This window comes from Rhinoraja longicauda, chromosome 11 (genome assembly GCF_053455715.1).
Source record: "Rhinoraja longicauda isolate Sanriku21f chromosome 11, sRhiLon1.1, whole genome shotgun sequence".
NCBI lineage: Eukaryota > Metazoa > Chordata > Chondrichthyes > Rajiformes > Arhynchobatidae > Rhinoraja > Rhinoraja longicauda.
This window is the reverse complement of record NC_135963.1, coordinates 35,009,845-35,030,524: the sequence shown is the minus strand read 5'-3', so window position 1 is coordinate 35,030,524 and position 20,680 is coordinate 35,009,845. Positions and strand designations below refer to the sequence as shown.

Genomic DNA, 20,680 nt, shown 5'->3' with positions numbered 1-20,680 from the left:
CGGGAGGTGATGAAGGCGTGGATGAGGGTTTCTGCAGCTGTGGAGGAGAGGGATGGACGGAGACGTCCAAACAATGTCCAAACAATATCTATCCAATACAATTCTCAGATATGAAAAAAATAAATACCGAGCTTAATCACATCTGAAGTAAATATTGATAACATTAAAACCAATTTATTCAGAAATTGCTTTATTGGACACTTTGTAAATCTAAATATCAAAAAGTAGTAGTGAAAGCAGTTATTGATAGTACAACAATAATTATTCATATACTTTAATTACATAAGTCAAATTCATCCAGGTGCCTGGTGCTAATTAGCCATTTTTAAACCTCTAAGCAAAGTAGAAAATTGCAATCATTTGAGGATAAAATCTAGCTGAAATTGCTCACCCTTTTGAGAACAGAAGATATTTAGCATATGCTGAAAATACTTCCAGGATTACAACAATTTTTTTACATTATTTAATATCAGCAGTAATGTGCAGAATAATGAAATTAATATTTGTGTTAAAAATAACCATAGTTGGAGAGGCAAGAGGTGACCAAGGTCCTCAAAGATTAGTATCGCATAAATTATTTGCGCGTTCATCCACTGCATGAGGATCTCTAATTATTTGGCTGGCCAGTGTGCTTGAAATAAGGTTATTTAATACAGTCCCCTGTGCATGGAACAAAAACAGAGACATCATTAATAACTTTAGTTTTGAGATACAGCACGTATACAGGCCCTTCGGCCCACCGTGTCCGCACCAACCAGCGAGCCCCGCACATTAACACAAGCCTACACACACTAGGGACAATTTATACTTATACCAAGTATACAAACCTAAGCCAATTAACCTACAAACCTGTACGTCTTTGGAGTGTGGGAGGAAACCGAAGATCTGAGAAAACCCACGCGGTCACGGGGAGAACATACAAACTCCGTTCAGGCAGTACCCATTGTCGGGATCTAACCTGGGTCTCCGGTGCTGCAAGCGCTGTAAGGTAGCAACTCTACCACTGCTGTACCGCCACAAATTACTACCTGTCCTGAACATTTCCAGCATTTTTTGTTTTTATTTCTGATTTATAGCACCTGCAGACGTTTGCTTTTGTGAACAGATTTTATTCTGAGAGTAATATTAAGCACTTGGGTGATCCATAATATGAAAAAGGAAAAACAGACATTTTTAAGCATGTTCAAACTTGCTGCAATACTGAGCTTTTTGAGCCTCTACTTTAATTCTCCATCCCAACCTGACCTGTCAGTCTGTGGCTTCATGTCAGTTTTAATGAGTGCTAATGTAAACTGGAGGAACAGCATCTCATCTTCTGTCCAATCACATTGCACCCTTCCAGACTTAATATTGAATTCTACAACTTCAGATCTGTTCATTTCTGTCGGTATTCATCTGGGTCAGCATTTTGCAGCTCTTATGTTTTTTTTGATATGTTCTCACTCTCTAATACAAATACATAGTTATAAGTAACATTAAGTTTCTAAGATAAACAGTTATTAATGTTCAAAACAAAAGCAGTAAAATTACTGAATCCCAGAGAGTGAAGAAGAATTTTTATATTCTACATAAAGTCCAATCCTAAATTGCAACTTACGGTATCGTCTTCTGGAGGCATATTATCAAGCTGATATACTGTGACTTGTCCATTGCTGTCTCCAACAAGAATGCAGTCTGTGTTTTCAGCAAAGAGCACAGTGGTCAAACTTAATTCCTCATTGGCTGGGCAGATAATAATAGGATCCAGTCTACAAAATAATATTAAATATTTTGAGTATTTGCTTTGGTGTGTTGTGCCTACAGCAAAATAGGTTCAGAAATGCATGGATTATTAACATTGAGATCTGTTGTTTCAGTCTAAACTGAACAATATTAAATGAAATTTCTGTCCAAACCATAACCCAAGTTTGAGTTATGGGGTTGAGGGGTGGGATTCACAACCCTATAAAGCTGCATACACGGGTCGGATCTGGCCACCAGCAGTTCTGCACAACTGCAGTTCAGAATAATTTGATGGCTATCATGCATTTTGGGTTGTTCTGAGAACAATATCATAAAATATATTGCATACTATCATATAACATACTAGGCAGCAATAAAAACAGAAATTATTGTAAATATTCACGTTGATCAAACAGCAACATTGGAGAAAGGAATATAATCGATCTTTCAGATTGATAACCTTTTACAGAATTACAATATTCTGGGTGCATGTCAGAATGAGTACCTCTGGTCTGTTTGAATGCAAGAGTGCTCACCCTGACTCCAATTAGTTAGGATTCTTCACCAGTAGCACCAGTAACACTGCCACTTCAAATAAGCTCTGAACTAAGACTATTATTGTTATTATTGCACTATTATTCTTTGTCATGTGTACGCGCGCGCGTGTGCGCACATATATACACACACACAGAACTTTTTTCTAATTTTCTCATTAATGGGCGGCAAGGTGGTACAGCGGTGAATTGTTGCCTTACAGCACTTGCAGCGGCGGAGACCCGGGTTCGATCCCAACTACGGATGCTGTCTATAAGGAGTTTGTATGTTCTCCCCGTGATCACGTGGGTTTCAAGATCTTCGGTTTCCTCCCATACTCCCAAGACGTACAGGTATGTAGGTAAATTGGCTTGGTACAAGTGTAAATTGTCCCTAGTGTGTGTAGGATAATGTTAATGTGCGGGTATCATAAAATGCTGGAGTAACTCAGCAGGTCAGGCAGCATCTCGGAGAGAGGGAATGGGTGACGTTTCGGGTCGAGACCCTTCTTCAGACTGATGTCAGGGGGGCGGGACAAAGAAAAGATATAGGTGGAGGCAGGAAGACAGTGGGAGAACTGGGAAGGTGGAGGGGAAGAGAGGGACAGAGGAACTATCTAAAGTTGGAGAAGTCAATGTTCATACCGCTGGGCTGCAAGCTGCCCAAGCGAAATATGAGGTGCTATTCCTCCAATTTCCGGTGGGCCTCACTATGGCACTGGAGGAGGCCCATGACAGAAAGGTCAGACTGGGAGTGGGAGGGGGAGTTGAAGTGCTCAGCCACTGGGAGATCAGGTTGGTTAAGGCAGACTGAGCGAAGGTGTTGAGCGAAACAATCGCCAAGCCTACGTTAATGTGCGTGGATCGCTGCTCGGTGGACCGAAGGGCCTGCTTCCACGCTGTGTCTAAAACTAAAATTAAATTTATTATACAGTTTACAGAGTACTATGTTTACATATTCTGTTGTGCTGCTGCAAGTAAGAATTTCATCGTTTTAACTGGGGCATATGACAATAAAACACTCTTAACTCACTTTCTCTCATTGATGTACCTGGAAACCCAGATTCTTTATCACTATCCACTCATTAGTGGCTCAGATTACTGCGATGACAGTGCCAAATGAGCCTCATGCCAGTGAGAATACATTGGCTGGAGAAAACTGTTTAGGTCCAAAAAGCACAAATGCATGGAGTGCATTGGATGATTAATGTACTCTTCTGCATGGTAGAGATTTGGCCAGTGGCTGCCACATTTCTAGTTGCTTATCTAGCAACAGGCCCATTTAAGTTGCTCAGGTATTAGAATGCTGAAGCAAAAATAATTTTCCACAATATTTTCTCCCCACTCCGCCCCCCCCCTCCCCCCAAACTGTAGCATACACGAGTACTCTCTTTGTGTAGGGGTGAGTATGTGACAACTAATATGCCAACATGCATATGTTGACTTTTATACAGTCTGATCTTCTAATTATTAATCTGATTATTTGTGTTTATATAGTTTGAGTTTCCAGTGCTCTACTGTCAATACTGCCTTCATGTGTGATGTTCGTAAATATTCATAACATTTTTTTATGGTGTTAATTCATGTGTTCATGTCGAACACTTTTTAACATAGTGGAACAGAGATTATATATTGTTCAAGTAAAGGCATCTAGGTAATTGCTGGGAAATTTCATCCACGTTCGTGCTTTTTCTATTGTCATAGGGAAGCTAAGGATAATTATAGCTAATTCCTCCCGTTGTTCTGAATAAATACAGATCAGATTCAAAAATCAAAAAACAATATCCATCTGGTCTATGGATATTGGTAGTATCAGGTGTTATGAACTAGGTTACTGGAAACACTAATACTCTAAGATTAACAACTTACTCTCGATAATATTCAAAGAGGGAAAATACCCACATGCTGTTGGAGAGGTCCCAGATTTCCAGTCTGTCCTCATTCACCGCTCCAAACACAGTTGCTGACTTTGGTGACCACACGATATCGTGCACAGCCTTCGTAATAATGGAAGAAAAGCGTAGAACTGGTTGTACTATTTCCTGACTCCATAAATGAATGGACCAATCAGCAGAGCAGCTTAGAAAAGAGTCATGAGAAAACGGTGACCATGTTACTTTATACACAGGACCCTGGAAAGAAAACATAAAAAGGAAAGGTTTGTGAAAAATGTCTACGAACTTTAACATAAAGATAATTGAACCAGGGATAGGTTAATGGTGAAAGGAGAAAGATATAGTAGGAACCTGAGGGGCAACGTTTGCACAGAGGGTGCTGGGGATATGGAATGAGCTACCAGAGGAGGTAGTTGAGGCAGTTACTATAACAACATTTAAAAGACACTGGGCAGGTACATGGATAGCAACGGTTCACAAAGACATGGGCCATTTGTACACAAATGGATGGGGCATCTTGGTCGACATGGACAAGGTGGGCCAAAGGGCATGTTTTTGTGCTGTATGACTCTAAAGTAGTTATTTGTCTGCACACTCTGATCTTTTACCTCCAGCTAATTTCTCCATTTGCACTGTGTTGAAAACAAAATACATTAACTTCAAAAGTGATTTTATTTTTCAGAATTAGAACTGTAAAGCATTTTACCACCCCCTTTTGAGGACCAGATCTCGGCCATACAGATTCAAGAAATCTGTATGGCCAGACACAGGTAATCTAAAAGGCTTAAAAATGCCATTCATTCTGAACTGGAGGATGAAGGGACATTTGCCAACTGTGGCAGGACTTGCACATCATCACTTTCTACAAGGCAAAACCAGGGGGCCGCTCTAGCAACAGCGAGGCACTTCTTCTGGATGAGCTCATTGAGTTCTACACACACTTCGATAGGGAGAACACTGATTTGCCTTCCGGTACCCCATAATCCTCGATAGTATTACAATCTCGGTTACAAGGGCCAATGTCAGAAGTTCCTTCAGGAGGGTGAATCCTCAGAAAGCATCTAGACCTGATAGTGTACCTGGTTAAGTTCTCAAATCGTGCGCAAACCAATTGGCTGGAATCTTTGAGGACATCGTCAACCTCTCATCACTGATTCTTTGATACAGTTAATTTTGTATTTTAGTTGCCCCATACCTTGTGAACTCCATACGTTTCCAAGAACTGCTCATTATAGGAACATGAGCATTTATGAATATAGCCTTCTTCTGTTCCAGCCAAGTAAATATTAGTTTCCTGTCACAAATCAGAGCATCAGTTTCAAAGGCAACATATTGAAGTAGAATATACAATAATTAAGCGAGCAAAATTGGGTTAATTTTGAGACAGAATGATTTAATGATGATTTTGAAGTGATTTATTCTTAAACATTTTCCTGAAAACAACCTTGGTTGACAGGCAGCTTGGGATCAGCAGGCCCCAGAAAGTTGTAAAGGAGCTCACACAATTTTGGAAAAACGCTCTCCTTCCAAGAAAGGAACAACTAAACTTCTGTTTAAGACTTGCCCATAAATATGAGATTATTAATAATATGCAGCACTGTGTTGCCAGATAAACCTCTGCATACAATAGATTTTTGGGACTGAAAAATGATTGTTGGCATAAACTGTAGCTTTGGTTGGCTTTAATTTATTACTTCTCCTTAATAATACTCCTAAACTAATGGAAATAATTTCCCATCATCTAACTCATTACTTATGTTCAATAACTTGAACTTTGATGAAAAGCACTTTAAACTTACAAATTTTAGGCTTCAGAATTCTAGTTGATGTCCATTAATTTCAAACACATGTCGGGGTGGGACCGGCATCCGATACTCTCGTGCGCAATTAGCACAAGTGAATAAAGACATTCAGTGACATTGCTATCACTGGATCACTTGTCATCAACATGAAGGGCCGGGCCTCGCCGTAGACCCAAAACTCAACTGATTCAACCACATTAATACTGAAGCTTTTCACTGTACCACATGACAATAATAAACCTAAACCTATCCTTCATAGACAGTGCAGCTTGAACAATGCTCAAGAAGCTTCACACTACCCAGGACAACATGGCCCGCTTGACTAGCATGCCATCAACCATGCTAAATATTTATTTCTTCCTCCATATTTTTCCACCAGTGCATACTGTAAACCATCTAAAAAACATACTGCATTTACTCACCTATTCTGCACAGAGAGCAACTCCAAAACCCTCCATCTACCACAAAGGGGAAAGGCAGACACAAAGGAAGATCACCACCCAGCATTCACCTCAATCACAACAATATATAATTATACAAACCTCAACCTGCGCAAATGGTAGTCTGCTGCTAAGCAGTGCTCACAGTCCATATTATTATGTGTTATTTTCCTCTATGAGATGGAGGAAAGAATGTTATTATGTTACAATGTGTGAAATGGCTGCTTATGGTCAAGTAGCTGGAAGTGTACATAAAGCCCATGATGTTTGTGCCAGAGTAGTAGTAAACCAATATCATGCTGAAGCACTGATTGATAGTGATTGTTGTTGGGAGAATGATGGGATCATAGAGCAAGGACCAATATGAGTTTTATGATGGCTATGATTGGCTGTAAACTTTCAGCAATGGGATCAAAACCTGAAGGTATCTTTAAATGCATTAATCAATCTGGCTACCTCCTACCATCATCTCTATATTTCTGTTCTAGGAGACTTCCATGATCCTTGATCTTGCAAGATTTCTCCACAGTATTCCACTGTGGGTGTCAAGAAATTAGACATCTGCTACCATGTCTGTGATGCTATTCCTGTTCACTGTTCACCATAAACTGCAAAGTGATATTCCGCATCAGCAGCATTAATTGGTTATCTTCTCTTTGAGAGATGCAGGTATGATTTAATTAAAATGTTAGTTTCAGTATCAGAGGTACGGAGTTAATTAAACATACAGTTGGGTGGAAAGCAAAACACATTCCTGGCGCTTGGCGAGATATGGATGCTTCACTCTTCTTATCTTTATCCATAACCACTTTTTTAGATGTCTGTACACCTGTTCGTTTTATCCTCATTAAATCTGCAGTGCAAAATAAATGTTACATTATGAAAAATCTTGGATTTGCATTCCTGTGAGTACATTGTATGTGAGAAAAAGGGGTCGCACAGTGGTTCAGTTGATAGAGCCGCTGCCTCACAGAGCTAGAAACATAGGCTTGATCCTGACCATGGCTACTGTCTCCCTTTGACTGCGGGTTTCCTCCGGGTCCAGTTTCCTCCCACATTCAAAAGATGTTCATGTTTGCAGCATAATTGGCCTCTGTAAATTGCCCCTAGTGTGTAGAGAGTGGATGTGATATTGGGATAACAGAACTAGTGGCCGGCGTGGACTTGGTGGGCCAAAGGGCCTGATTCCACACTATCTCTAAACTAAATAAACTATAAAAAACAGCTCCAGCCAAAACCAAATAAACAAACAAATAAATAAACAATGAAGTGCAATGAATTATACATTGAAGATGTTTATTTTAAAGGGAATGTAACTTTTGCATTTGATGTTGCAGTACTAAACCTTCTGTCCTGATGTACCTTGTTGATTTCTTAAATGTGGCAAAATAAACAGTAATTAATTGCTTCTTGCTATCTCTATACTATACGATTGAATTCTTGGCTTACCTGAAGATTCCAGTCCTTTTGCAAGTATCCATTTGGCAATCCTGCCATCAGCAGCAATGGAGATTAATGTCCCTTCCTTTTCATCCCCTTTGGAATTTCTGTCCTGTTCAGTCCACTTCAGTTGCCAGACTGGGCCGATGTGCTTATTCATATCATTACTGCAAATGAAAAAGGCATTTTGTAAAGTCTCCAATTAAAAAATGAGAATGTGCTCAAAAGCAACAATCAAGGCCTTCAAGGCCTTGCTGGCATCCACAATCACATCTTGTGGTCACCCTATATCCATACTTATCAAGTCTACAGAAGTAAGGCCTATCCTGCTAGGCCAAAGTGTCCCAGACCCCATTATTCAGGCCTAAGCATCAACAGATACACTAACAATGCACTAAAGATAACCTAACACTTGAGAAAATACTGAAAGCTTTGACAATTGGCTCAGCCCTCGGCCTAATTTTGCCAGCTGTCAAAGCAGTTCTTTTTTGAAATGATAATGAATCACTCTTAAAATGGTTGCAATAATTAAAAAGCAAATTCATTTAAAAGAAAGGAATGCGAAGCCCTACTATCCCTTCTGAAATTAATTGGTTTGAGGTACTGATAGTATTGAAACATGCATCACTAATTATGGCAAAACAAATTAGGGATTTCTATGGTTGGAAGTGCAGTAATCCAAATATGCTGCCAATTGAACTGGTAAATGCCTTTGGTTCCATATTATTGTCAATAGTCAATAGTCGTTTATTTGTTACATACACATAAATGTGTAGTAAAATGAAACATTACCCGCAGTTGAACAATAAGACCAATAAGATTAATCAATAAAAATGCAATAACACATACAATCACAACTAACACCAAACAAAAAGAAACATCCATCACAGTGAGTCTCCTCCAGTCCCTCCTCACTGTGATGGAAGGCCAGAATGCCTTTTTCTCTTCCCTGCCGTCTTGTCCCGCGGTCAGGCTGTTGGATTTGCCACGTCGGGGCGGTCGGGGCTCCCGATATTGAAGCCCCCGCTGAGCGGTGAAAAATCCCGCAGCCTATTTCAGGCCGCGCCGGATGGTGAAAGGTCCGTGGCGGGCCGACCCAAGCCCCGCGATTCGGGGCGGGCGAACACTCTGCCGCTGCCGGTGCTCCCGATGTCGGCCCCCATCCAGGGGCCTGCGGGCTTCCGACGTCCATGCGGCCCGCGCCTGAGCCTCCGGAGACGAGTCGCAGCCGTTCCCGCAGCATCCGCAGGCAGCCAGCGCCGCAGGTGGTGAGTCCGGACCGCGGGCTCTGCGAACCAGAGCCCCAGGTGGTCCCAGGTGCATGGCCGGTGGTAGGCCGCAGCGGGAACGGAGACACGACACAGAACAAAGGTCGCGTCTCCGTTCTGGAGAGAGAATGTTACAATTCCCGTTCCCTCCCACCCCCCCCAAAACATAACATACAACACTACATCATATTAAAACTACAATTCAGACAAAAACAACAAAAAACACAAAAGACAGACGGACTGCAGGCAAGCCGCAGCTGTAGATAATCAGATACAGATTCCAGCTTATTAGAAGGCTATTTTTTTTGCAAAAAAACTACTGTAGCTGATATGATTGTACAACTGAGAGACAAATAATATTTCAAAAACATAATTTCAGTGTTGTAAAACCAACAGGGCAAATTGTGGCTGTGGCTGAATTGACAGCATTCATAGAGTTATGGAGAGCCAAAGTCATACAGCATAGAAACAGGCCCTTCGATCCAACTTGCCCACATGCCCCATCCACACAAGTCCCACCTGCCTGCTTTTGGCCCATATCCCTCTAAACCTATTCCTTCCAGGTACCTCCTCTGGCAGCTTGTCCCCTCACTAGCACGTGGCACTGGAAGCAACACAAAGATTACTCCCCTGGAGGTCCAGCTTTTTAACCTTTTACCTAACTGCCTATGCTCATATGGCAGCACCTCATTCCCATCCATACCCCTAACTAAAGAGTCCACTATCACTCTGGCTCTGCCTGATGTTACCTTTCCCCGCTGAGGCTCAGAGCCAGGTTCGGTGTCACAGCCCTGCTTTGCATTGCTGCTCAACCTTGATATATCATCGCCCCCGACAGCACTCAACAAGGTCCTGTTTAGAAAGGAAATGGCCACAGGGGTCACCTGCACTCCATGTCTATTACCCTTCCTTGTGGTCACCCACCTTCTATCTTCCTGGACCTTGGGTGCAACTATCTTGCTACATATCTTGTCCAAGAAGCTCTCATTCTCAAGGATGGTTCTGATGACATACAGCTGCAGCTCCAGTTCCGTAATGCCGTCTTTAAGGAGCTGCACTTAAAGACACAATTCCCACAGGTGTAGTCATCAGGGACACCAACAGTTTCCGACTTCCCACGTATATGTCTTCAGATCCCTTCACTAATCGCTGCTCACCTTTTAAATTCTCCCGTACCTTTCGAATACTCCCTCCCACACTTTTCCAAGATATTCCAACAATCAAGCAGAAGTTATAGGTTTAGGTAGACACACTGTAGTTTAAAAATTCACTGAGTGGCATTTGGCCTCATCTCTCACTACACTCTGTTGCTGGAGCCCAGAAATGCTAGGATCATGTCTGTGATTCCTAAGTAAGTCAGAACTGCATAGGATCAGGAACCAGATCAAATCAATGCAGTAAAATGGGAAATTTGATGCCTGGCATCACATTGCCATGATAACCAGAATAAGTTGGTGATCTGACCTGCTATCCAGAACCATTCCATTTTCTGTGTTGCGTACATTGTAGATTGCCACAAGTCCATTATAATGGCCAACTGCCAGCAGATTGGGGCTGTCCGCAGAGAAATCCAGCGCTGTAACTCCACTTTCACATGGGTATATGCGTTCGGGCCACTAATATAAATTAAAATGTACATTTCTTAGGGTCCAAATAATATTACATCACATCACAATCGGAAAAAGATCAACAGCCATTATATAATTGAAGCTGGGCCATGTGGGGATGTGGTCTCTTTCTTACACTTCCCTATTATATTTCAGCCTGCTGCAAATGTATTATTAAGGTTTGCAACAGCAGGACTTGGTGTTTACACCATTTAAGAGTAAATTATTGGCAGATGTAAATGGTATCAAGCTGCAACTCTGCTGCAAATCATGTTGAAAAATCTGTAGGCCCAACTAAAGTGTTGCATTCCGTGGAGTTTCATTTGGCTTCAGCAACATGCTGCAACTTATTCAACTTACCATGGGATTTTTCAGTGACCAGCAACAAATCATTCCTCCTTTCTGTTCCTTATATCCAAATCTTCCATAGCCGACTGCTAGTAGGTCCTGTATGTCAACAAAACACAATTATCATAAGAGTATATACATAAAATTATAATCCTAAAATTTTACATTACACATAGCTATAGATAATGACAGCGCTGGTCCGCAAGTTAAGTTCTAAATGGGACAAGGCCAACTTAAGGTAAAATGGGATATGAGATAGCACTGGCAGATAAGATTAAGGAGAATGCAAAGAGATTTGTTTGGTATACGAGACGACCCGTGGACCAGTTGGGTTCCCGTTATTACTAAAGTATCTTTAGTAACTTGTCAGTTTCTTTGTTGAACTAAATTAAAGCACATGTTGCAATCAAAAGCGCTTGAACAATTGGTTGGGCAGAAAGCAGCCAAAACGGTACACGATAGCGCAACAATTTGAATGAAACACGACCCGTGGACCCGTTAGGTTCCTGTTGTGACCACCCCAGGGCTGGGGGCGGGCGAGGGGGGAGAGGAAAGGGGAGAGGGAGCCACTCACCCTGGTCCAGGGCGGCCATCGCGGCAGCCAGCAGCAGGAGAGCGGTCACAAGGCGCTGCCCCATGTTCGTCCTGCCGGCGGACATCTTCTTTGACCTTCTCTCTGCCGCTGCGCTGCACCATGGGAGGAAGGTCAGGCACGGGGCAGGTCGGGTCGGGCGCCGGTCCTCCCGGTGCTGATGCGCAGGCACGCCGCCGCCGGGCCCGGCAACTCTCCCCCAACTGCGCGGATACTTACTAATTAACTTACTAACTTGCATATCTCATATCTTTGGAATGTGGGAGGAAACCTGAGCAGCCAGAGAAAACCCACGCAGTCACAGGGAGAATGTACAAACTCCATATGGGCTGCACACGTTGCCAGGATTGAACCCAGATCTCTGGCGTTGTAGGGCAGCAACTGTACTGCTGCGCCACTGTGCCGCTCGAATGCACAATATGCACAATATCAGTTCAAAGTACAATCAAATTTCTACATCACACATTAACAAAAATATGCATTTTCCTTAATCTGTTACCCCAATAATTATGTATTTTACTGTCCCCTCAAGTTTCCTCACCAAATTGTGTTTGTTCCAGACCATGCAGCTCACATTGTGTCCCTTGGTGAGACTACAGGTAAAGGTCCAGAGTGGTAACAGTCTCGCACCCACAAAATCCAGAATCAGTATACTCTCTACCGTCTCTTCTTCAGCATTCAAACCTCCATCTGGATCTAGGTAATATCAAGGATTAAATATTAAGATATTTTAGACATCACCTAATGAGGAAATAAAAAGAAACAAACTATAATTATCAGACATAGACACAAAATGCTGGAGTTGTTTATCATTGGTATACCAGCATCGTCAGTTCCTTTTCATTACATTATGAATATCAGACAACTGACTATTAAAAAGTTTTGGAAATAAGTAATAAAGATCACTAGGCATCTCAGATCAAAACCTTTATCAGAGAAGTTCTGACAGATCACACCTAAAACATTAATCCAGTTTAAGATGCTTCATTGAGATGATTCCCAGTAGTTACTAGGTCAGTTTATTCACAAAATGCTGGAGTAACTCAGGTCGGGCAGCATCTCGGGAGAGAAGGAATGGGTGACGTTTCGGGTCGAGACCCTTCTTCAGTCTCAAGAAGGGTCTCGACCCGAAACGTCACCCATTCCTTCTCTCCCGAGATGCTGCCTGATCTGCTAAGTTACTCCAGCATTTTGTGAATAAATCGATTTGTACCAACATCTGCAGTTATTTTCTTATAGTTACTAGATCAGATTTGACTGATGATTAGCTGCAGTCCTGCAGACGTGCATGCAATTTCTCTGCCCATATATATTATTCAGTTTGTACGCATTTTGTAATCTCCCGAGCCAAGCAGCTGTAGACACTTCTTATAGAGTCATAGAGCAATATGGAAACATGTCCATGTCAACCAACTTGCCTAACCTGCTAGTCCCAGTTGTCTGTGCATGGCCCATAATCCACCAAACTTTTCCTATCTATGTACCTGGCCAAATGTCTTTTAAATGTCATAATTGAACCCACCTCTGTAGATGTCTCTATCAGCTCATTCTATATATGCAACACCTTTTGCGTGTAATAGTTGCCCCTCAGGACTTCCCGCTCACTTTAAAACCATGCCCTTGAGTGTTAGGTACTCCTTCTCTGGGGTAAAGATTGTGGCTATTCCCCTTATCTATTCTTCTGATGAATTTATACACTAGAATAAAGTCATCTCTGCGCCCCTGATGCACTAGGGGAAACGGTCGAAGCCTATCCAGTCTCTCCTGTAAGCCAAACCTTCCAGGTCCGGTATCATTCTCATAATTTTTTTTCGTATTCTTTCCAGTTTAACAACATTGTTTTTAAGCATTTGTTCTTATTGCATATGTCCTACGGATATCTTAAAGAATCATAGAGACATATCAAAGGAAACAGATCCTTTTTTCTAACTGGTCCCGGCAGACCAAGATGCCCCATTTAAGCTATTGACATTTGCCCACCTTTGGCTCATATCCCTCTAAGCCTTTCCTATCCATGCTCCTGTCCAAATGTTTCTTAAATATTGTTATTTTACCTAACTCAACTAATTCCTCTGGCAGCTTGTTCCATACACCCATCACCCTCTGTGTGAAAATGTTGCCCTCGGGTCCCTATTAAATCTTTTTCCTCTTACCCTAAGCCTATGCCTTCTAGTTCTTGATTCCCTTATCCTGGATTTAAAAATCTGTGTGCATTCACCCCACATTGAATATAAGAAGGAAGTCACGATGCAGCTTTATTGAGGTTTGTGTGTTCTCCCTCTGACCAGGTGGGTTTTGCTCTAGATGCTCCAGTTTCCTCCCACATCCTAAAACGTATGGGTTAGTAGGATAATTGGCCGCTGTAAATGCTCCCAGTAGTAGGGAGTGGATGGGGAAGTGGGATAACATGGGGCTAGTGTGAAGAGTGGTCGTTGGTCAGTATGAACGTGATGAGCCAAAGGGCCTGTTTCCATGCAGTGTCTCTAAAAGCTAACACTCACCCTCCTCTTTCTCACTCCCTCTATCGTGCCTGCACTCCCGCACCTCGGAACATTAACCTGATAGTCCTATCCCTCCATTCGGCAAAACACAAAGTCCCGGAGGAATTCAACAGGTCGGGCAGATTTGTGGAGGGAATGGGCAGATGATGTTTTGGGTTGGGACCCTTCCTCAGACTAAATGGAGCATGGGGATAAATGCAAAAATGCCCTTTGATCCAACTTATCCATGCCAACCAAGATTGTCCATCTAAGCTAGTTCCATTTGTCAGCATGTGGCTCATATCCCTCTAAATCTTTTCTATCCATGTACCTGTCCAAGTGTTTTTCAAACATCTCAACTGCTTCCAATGGTAGCTCATTCCATATACCCACCATCCTTTGAGAGAAAAAGTTGCCCCTCAGTTTCCTAGGTCTTATACAACTGCAACATTATAGTTCCAATAGTTCAATAACCTGACTGATGAAGGCCAATGTATTAAAGGTAGAGTTCTTTACTACCCTATCTACCTGTGACAGCACTTTCAGGGAATTGTGCACCTGTACTGCTGGATCCCTCTGCTTTACAATGATCCTGAGGGCCAACCATTAACTGTGAAAGTCTTGCCCTGTTTTGACTTCCCAAACTACAACACCTTGCACTTATGTGCATTGCACTCCATTAGCCATTCCTCAGCCCACTTGCCCAACTGATTAAGATCCTGTTGTAATTTTTGATAACTTTATTCATTGTCTACGATACCACGTACTTTAGTGTCATCTGCAAACTTAGTAATCTTGCTCTTAATAATCATACATTTTCATGCAAATCATTGTTATAAACCACAAATAGCAATGCACCATATCCTGAGGTACATCAACAGTCATAGACATCCAGTCCAAAAAACAATGTTCCACCACCACCATCTGCTTCCTTCAAGTGTATGAAGGTAGATAAATCTCCCGGGCCTGATCAGATATATCTGACACTTGGGTAGCTGCAGAAATTGCAGGAGCCCTGAAAGAGATACACATATAGCCACACAGTGTGGAAGCAGGCCCTTCGGCCCAACCTGTCCACACCGATCAACATGTCCCATCTACACTAGTCCCAACTGCCTGCATTTGGCCCATGTTCCTCTAAACCCGTCCTATCCATGTACCTGCTTTTTAAATGTTGCGTTAGTTCCTGCCTCAACTAACTCCTCCGGCAGCTCATTCCATACGCCCACAACCCTTTGCGGAAAAAGTTACCACTACGATTCTTATAAATCTTTCCCTCTTCATCTTAAACCTATGCCCTCTGGTTCTTGATTCCCCTCCTCTGGGCAAGAGACTCTGTGCAACTACCTGATCTATTCCTCTCATGATTTTATACACATCTCTCAGATCACCCCTCATCCTTCTGCGCTCCGGGGATGGAGTCCCAGCCTGCAAAACCTCTCTCTATAACTCAGCCCTTGAGTCCTGGCAACATTCTTGTATATCTTCTCTGAACCCTTTCCAACTTAACAACATATTTCCTATAATATGGTGCCCAGAACTGAATGCAATATTCTAGATGTGGCCTCACCAACGTCTTATACTTGTAACTGCAATATGACCTCCCAACTTATATACTCAATACTCTGACTGACGAAAGCCAATTTACCAAAAGCCTTTTTGACCACCCCATCTACCTGTGACGCCACCTTCATGGAACTATAGGTTTCATGTGGTTGGCTGCTCTGTAAGGTTAGATTGCATACGCCCTATGGCGTATAGGGCGAGTGAGATACATGGATATAGAATTGGTTTCATGGAAGGAATGAGAAGGTAGGAGTGTTAGTGTGTGGGGAACGCAGGTCGGCGCTGAATCGATGGGCCAAAGGGCCTATTTGCACAATGTATCTCTAAACTAAACTAAACGGCTATAAAATGTTATAATTTACCAGCAAGTATGGGTAGCTGCCGATATGCAGCAAGTTTAGGCTGGAAAATATTCTCCATAATGACACGCTCCATAATAAATAAATCTTGCTTCAGTTTCTCATTTTTAAAGATTTCTTCCAGATCCTGTTCTATATATTCTGGGCCTTGGACTATGGTAGCAGTTTCCGACTCCCCTGATGAGGTGGATTGGCTTTCTGGAATCAAAGCAAATATTTTACATGTAAAAATATAATTTTCCAATTTGTTTTACAAAGCCTCAAGCATTGCACCTGCTTCCTCAGATTTTCCACCAGGTTGGCTATTGTCAAAAGATACCATTGTCGAATGGACAAATCATTACATTACTTTGACCAGTTCAGAGGACAGGGAATTCTGAGAGAGACTGTCACCAGACACCACTGGGTCTCTGATTGTAAAACTGGCAAAGACCATAAAATAAGAAAGAATTGGGAAACAAGGCTCTTAAGAATATTTTGTTGATTATTGGGATGGTGCTTTTTGATCTTATTCTCAGCACCAGGCTAAGAATCATAAATCAAGTCAATATTAAATCATCCTTGTAATTATTTTTCAGGTTGAATTGATGACATACATTCAGCAGCTACTGTATGTACAGTGCATTCAGAAAGTATTCAGATCCCTTCACATTTTCCACATTTTGCTATGTTACAGCCTTATTTTAAAAGGGATTAAATTCTTTTTTTTTTATCATCAATCTACACACAATACCAATAATAATAAAATAATGAAAACCGGTGTTTAGAAATTTTTGCAAAGTAATTAAAAAGAAATAACTAAAATATCACATTTACATAAGTATTCAGACCCTTTACTCAGTACTTTGTTGAGGCACCTTTGGCAGCGATTACAGCCTCAAGTCTTCTTGGGTATGATGCTACAAGCTTGGCACAATTTGGGTAATTTCTCCCATTCTTCTCTGCAGATCCTCTCAAACTCTGTCAGGTTGGATGGGGAGAGTCGATGCACAGTTATTTTCAGGTCCCTCCAGAGATGTTCACTCGGGTTCAAGTTCGGGCTCTGGATTGCTCAGTTTGGCCGGGCGGCCAGCCCTATGAAGAGTCCTGGTGGTTCCAAAGTTCTTCCATTTAAGAATGACGGAGGCCACTGTGCTCTTCGGGACCTACAATGCTGCAGAAATTGTTTTATACCTTTCCCCAGATCTGTGTCTCAACACAATCCTGTCTCGGAGGTCTACGGACAATTCCTTCGTCTTCATGGCTTGGTTTTTGCTCTGACATGCACTGTCAACTCTGGGACCTTATATAGACAGGTGTGTGCCTTTCCAAATCATGTCCAATCAATTTAATTTACCACTGGTAGACTCCAATCAAGTTGTAGAAACATCGCAAGGATAATCAATGGAAACAGGATGAACATGAGCTCAATTTTGAGTGTCATAGCAAAAGGTCTGAATACTTGTGTAAATGTAATATTTCAGTTATTTCTTTTTAATTATTTTGCAAAAAATGCTAAACCTGTTTTCGCTTTTTTTATTATGGGGTATTTGTGTGTAGATTAATGATTTAAAAAAAAAAGAATTTAATCCATTTTTAAAAATGCTGTAACGTAGCAAAATGTGGAAAAAGTGAAGGGGTCTGAATACTTTCTGAATGCACTGCAATGCTCTTTAACTGCAATAGTGCCTGAGCAATTATAACAAACTTTATCATTCATATAAAACTATCAAGGAAGAGGCACAGGTGGCCAGTGGACCAATGACAAAGCTTATTTGCTTCATAACTTTCAGGAACATTTATATAATAACGATAACAATAACACTAACAGTAATAACAATATTAATATTGCAACAGCATCAACACATGCAGTTACTGTGTATTGCTCCGCTCTAATGTCCAGTAAAATCAGGATCAATTTCCCATTAATTTATAAAAAAAGAATGAGCTACAAAACCATATTCATATACCTTCTGAATGCCACAGGACTAGATATCAGATTTATTTTATTGTGAACTAAAACATGAGATCTGCCTTGGATAAAATGAAAATCGCTTTCTTCTTCTATTCTATACATGCTAGAACACCAACAGACTGTCATGCTCTGGGGCACACAGGAACTGGACTCAAACGCACGACTCACACACAAGAGTCAATTTGGAGAAAATAAAGGCGTTCTTTAATTTTCACATTAAAGAACACTGCGATTCGAACCAAAAACTCTAAACTTACTCAGCTACAAAAACATTAGTTACAAAAATTACTTACTAGCTATACTACGACCGAGAGCACATGAATCAGAGCACATGAATCACAATACGAACTGGCACAGGACAAAGGGAGGCGTGGACTATATATATATATGAGGTAAGGGCACACAGGTGGAAACAATCAAGGCGGGGCTGACAATTACAATGGCAGGAAGTCAAGGGACTTGAAATGAGAATCTAAACACAGAACATGACACAAGCCTAACAGATATGACGGGACATTACAGTACCCCCCCTTTTAGGACCGACTCCTGACGGTCCAGGCTGGTCAGGATGAGTCTTGTCAAAGTCCTTGATCAAAGTTTTGTCCAAAATGAAGCTGGCAGGAATCCAGCACCTCTCCTCAGGACCGTAGCCTTCCCAGTCGACCAGAAACTGGCGACCGCGACCTCTCTTGCGGACTGGAAGAAGTGCCTTAACTGTGTAGTTAAGACCACCATCGACGAGCCGGGGGGGTGGAGGAGGCTTGGAGGCGGGCACGAGTGCACTTTCCTTGACCGGTTTTATTTTGCTGACGTGGAATGTAGGGTGAACCCTTAATGACCTGGGGAGTTGTAGACGGACCGAAACAGGTTTAATGACTTTCGAAATGGGAAATGTACCCACAAACATTGGAGCCAGCTTTCTGGCGTGGACGTGAAGTGGCAAGTCCTTTGTAGACAGCCATACCTTCTGGCCTGGGCGATAATGCGGAGCGGATCTGCGGTGGCGGTCGGCTGCCGCTTTCATCCGGGACTGACCCCGGAATAGAACCCTCCGAGCTCCGTCCCAGATTCGGCGACAGCGTCGGATCATGGTGTGGGCAGAAGGCACCGTCACCTCACCCTCATAAGCCGAGAACAAGGGGGGCTGGTAGCCGTAGGCACACTGGAAGGGTGTGAGTCCCGTGGCAGCCGTAGGAAACGTGTTGCGTGCGTACTCGACCCAGATGAGATGGTCGCTCCAGGTGGTCTGGTTCTGCGCGATCAGACAGCGCAAGCAGGTCTCGAGCTCCTGGTTCATCCGCTCAGTCTGGCCATTGGATTGCGGATGGTAACCAGAAGACAGGCTGACGGTGGCACCTATGAGGGAACAAAACTCACTCCAAAACTTGGACACAAACTGAGGACCTCGGTCCGAGACAATGTCTGTAGGGAAACCATGGATACGGAAAACGTGAGACATCATTACCTCTGCCGTCTCTTTGGCAGAGGGGAGCTTGGCCACAGCGATAAAATGTACCATCTTTGAAAATCAGTCTACCGCCGTCAGGACAGTTGTATTACCTTTGGAGGCCGGCAACCCAGTAACAAAGTCAATGGAGATGTGGGACCAGGGCCTCTGAGGGACTGAAAGTGGGTGCAGCAGGCCCGCTTGGGATTGTCTGGAGGGCTTGCTCCTTGCACAGACAGGGCAGGCGGCCACATATTCAGCTACATCCTTCTCAAGTGAAGGCCACCAAAAACGCTGTTTAACCACAAAGACAGTTCTCTTGGCACCTGGATGGCATGTGAGCAGGGACGTGTGAGCCCAGTGGATTACCTGGGGGCGCAATGTCACAGGAACAAACAAACAGTTAGTAGGACAGTCACTCGGTGCTGGAGTCTCATCATTTGCCTGCTTCACATCTGTTTCGATCTGCCAAGACACCGCTCCTACCACACGGTTAAGTGGCAGGATGGGTTCGGGTTCTCTGGTATCAGGTTCAGGGTCATAAAGTCGGGACAGGGCGTCTGGTTTTGTGTTCTGGGAACCGGGCCTGTAAGACAGAGAAAAGTTGAACCTACTAAAAAACAGAGTCCATCTGGCCTGACGTGAGTTGAGTCTCTTGGCTTTACGGATGTATTCCAGGTTCTTGTGATCTGTCCAAACCAGCAGGTGTGGCCGGAACAGCAGGCAGATGGCCGGCTGAAGGTTCAACGTGAGCCAGTGGAGAAGCTGCCGAGGTTGGGTCGAGACGAGCCAGAACCTGATGGAGTTGTACAGCGAGGTGGTTAATCTGGGTCGTCACTGATGACTGGAACTCGCCTTGTCTATCGTTCAGCTCGCGCACCCCGTGACTGACTGAGCGCAGCTGCTCCTCCTGGTGCTGGATCTTAGTGCCCTGGTTGGCAAGGGCTGATTTCCAAATCTTAGAGTCGGCTGAGTCCATATTATAGCCAGTTCGTTCTGTTATGCTCTGGGGCACACAGGAACTGGACTCAAACGCACGACTCACACACAAGAGTCAATTTGGAGAAAATAAAGGCGTTCTTTAATTTTCACATTAAAGAACACTGCGATTCGAACCAAAAACTCTAAACTTACTCAGCTACAAAAACATTAGTTACAAAAATTACTTACTAGCTATACTACGACCGAGAGCACATGAATCACAATACGAACTGGCACAGGACAAAG

General features: G+C 42.8%; 1 protein-coding gene across 2 annotated transcripts in view; it reads right to left on the bottom strand.

Moving 5' to 3' along the window:
* Positions 1 to 246: 246 nt before the first annotated feature.
* The window catches only part of dnai4 (dynein axonemal intermediate chain 4), a 64,288-nt gene continuing 43,854 nt past the window's right edge, over positions 247 to 20,680 (bottom strand). For both annotated transcript variants that reach the window (XM_078407391.1, XM_078407392.1), the window contains 10 exons: positions 16,056 to 16,250; positions 12,189 to 12,343; positions 11,068 to 11,154; positions 10,565 to 10,716; positions 7,842 to 7,999; positions 7,121 to 7,245; positions 5,346 to 5,444; positions 4,158 to 4,387; positions 1,598 to 1,748; positions 247 to 660 (listed from right to left, as the gene is read on the bottom strand). In XM_078407391.1, the coding sequence (XP_078263517.1) occupies positions 553 to 660; positions 1,598 to 1,748; positions 4,158 to 4,387; positions 5,346 to 5,444; positions 7,121 to 7,245; positions 7,842 to 7,999; positions 10,565 to 10,716; positions 11,068 to 11,154; positions 12,189 to 12,343; positions 16,056 to 16,250 (1,460 nt within the window). In that variant the 3' untranslated portion in view covers positions 247 to 552. The remainder of the gene's footprint in view (positions 661 to 1,597; positions 1,749 to 4,157; positions 4,388 to 5,345; positions 5,445 to 7,120; positions 7,246 to 7,841; positions 8,000 to 10,564; positions 10,717 to 11,067; positions 11,155 to 12,188; positions 12,344 to 16,055; positions 16,251 to 20,680) is intronic.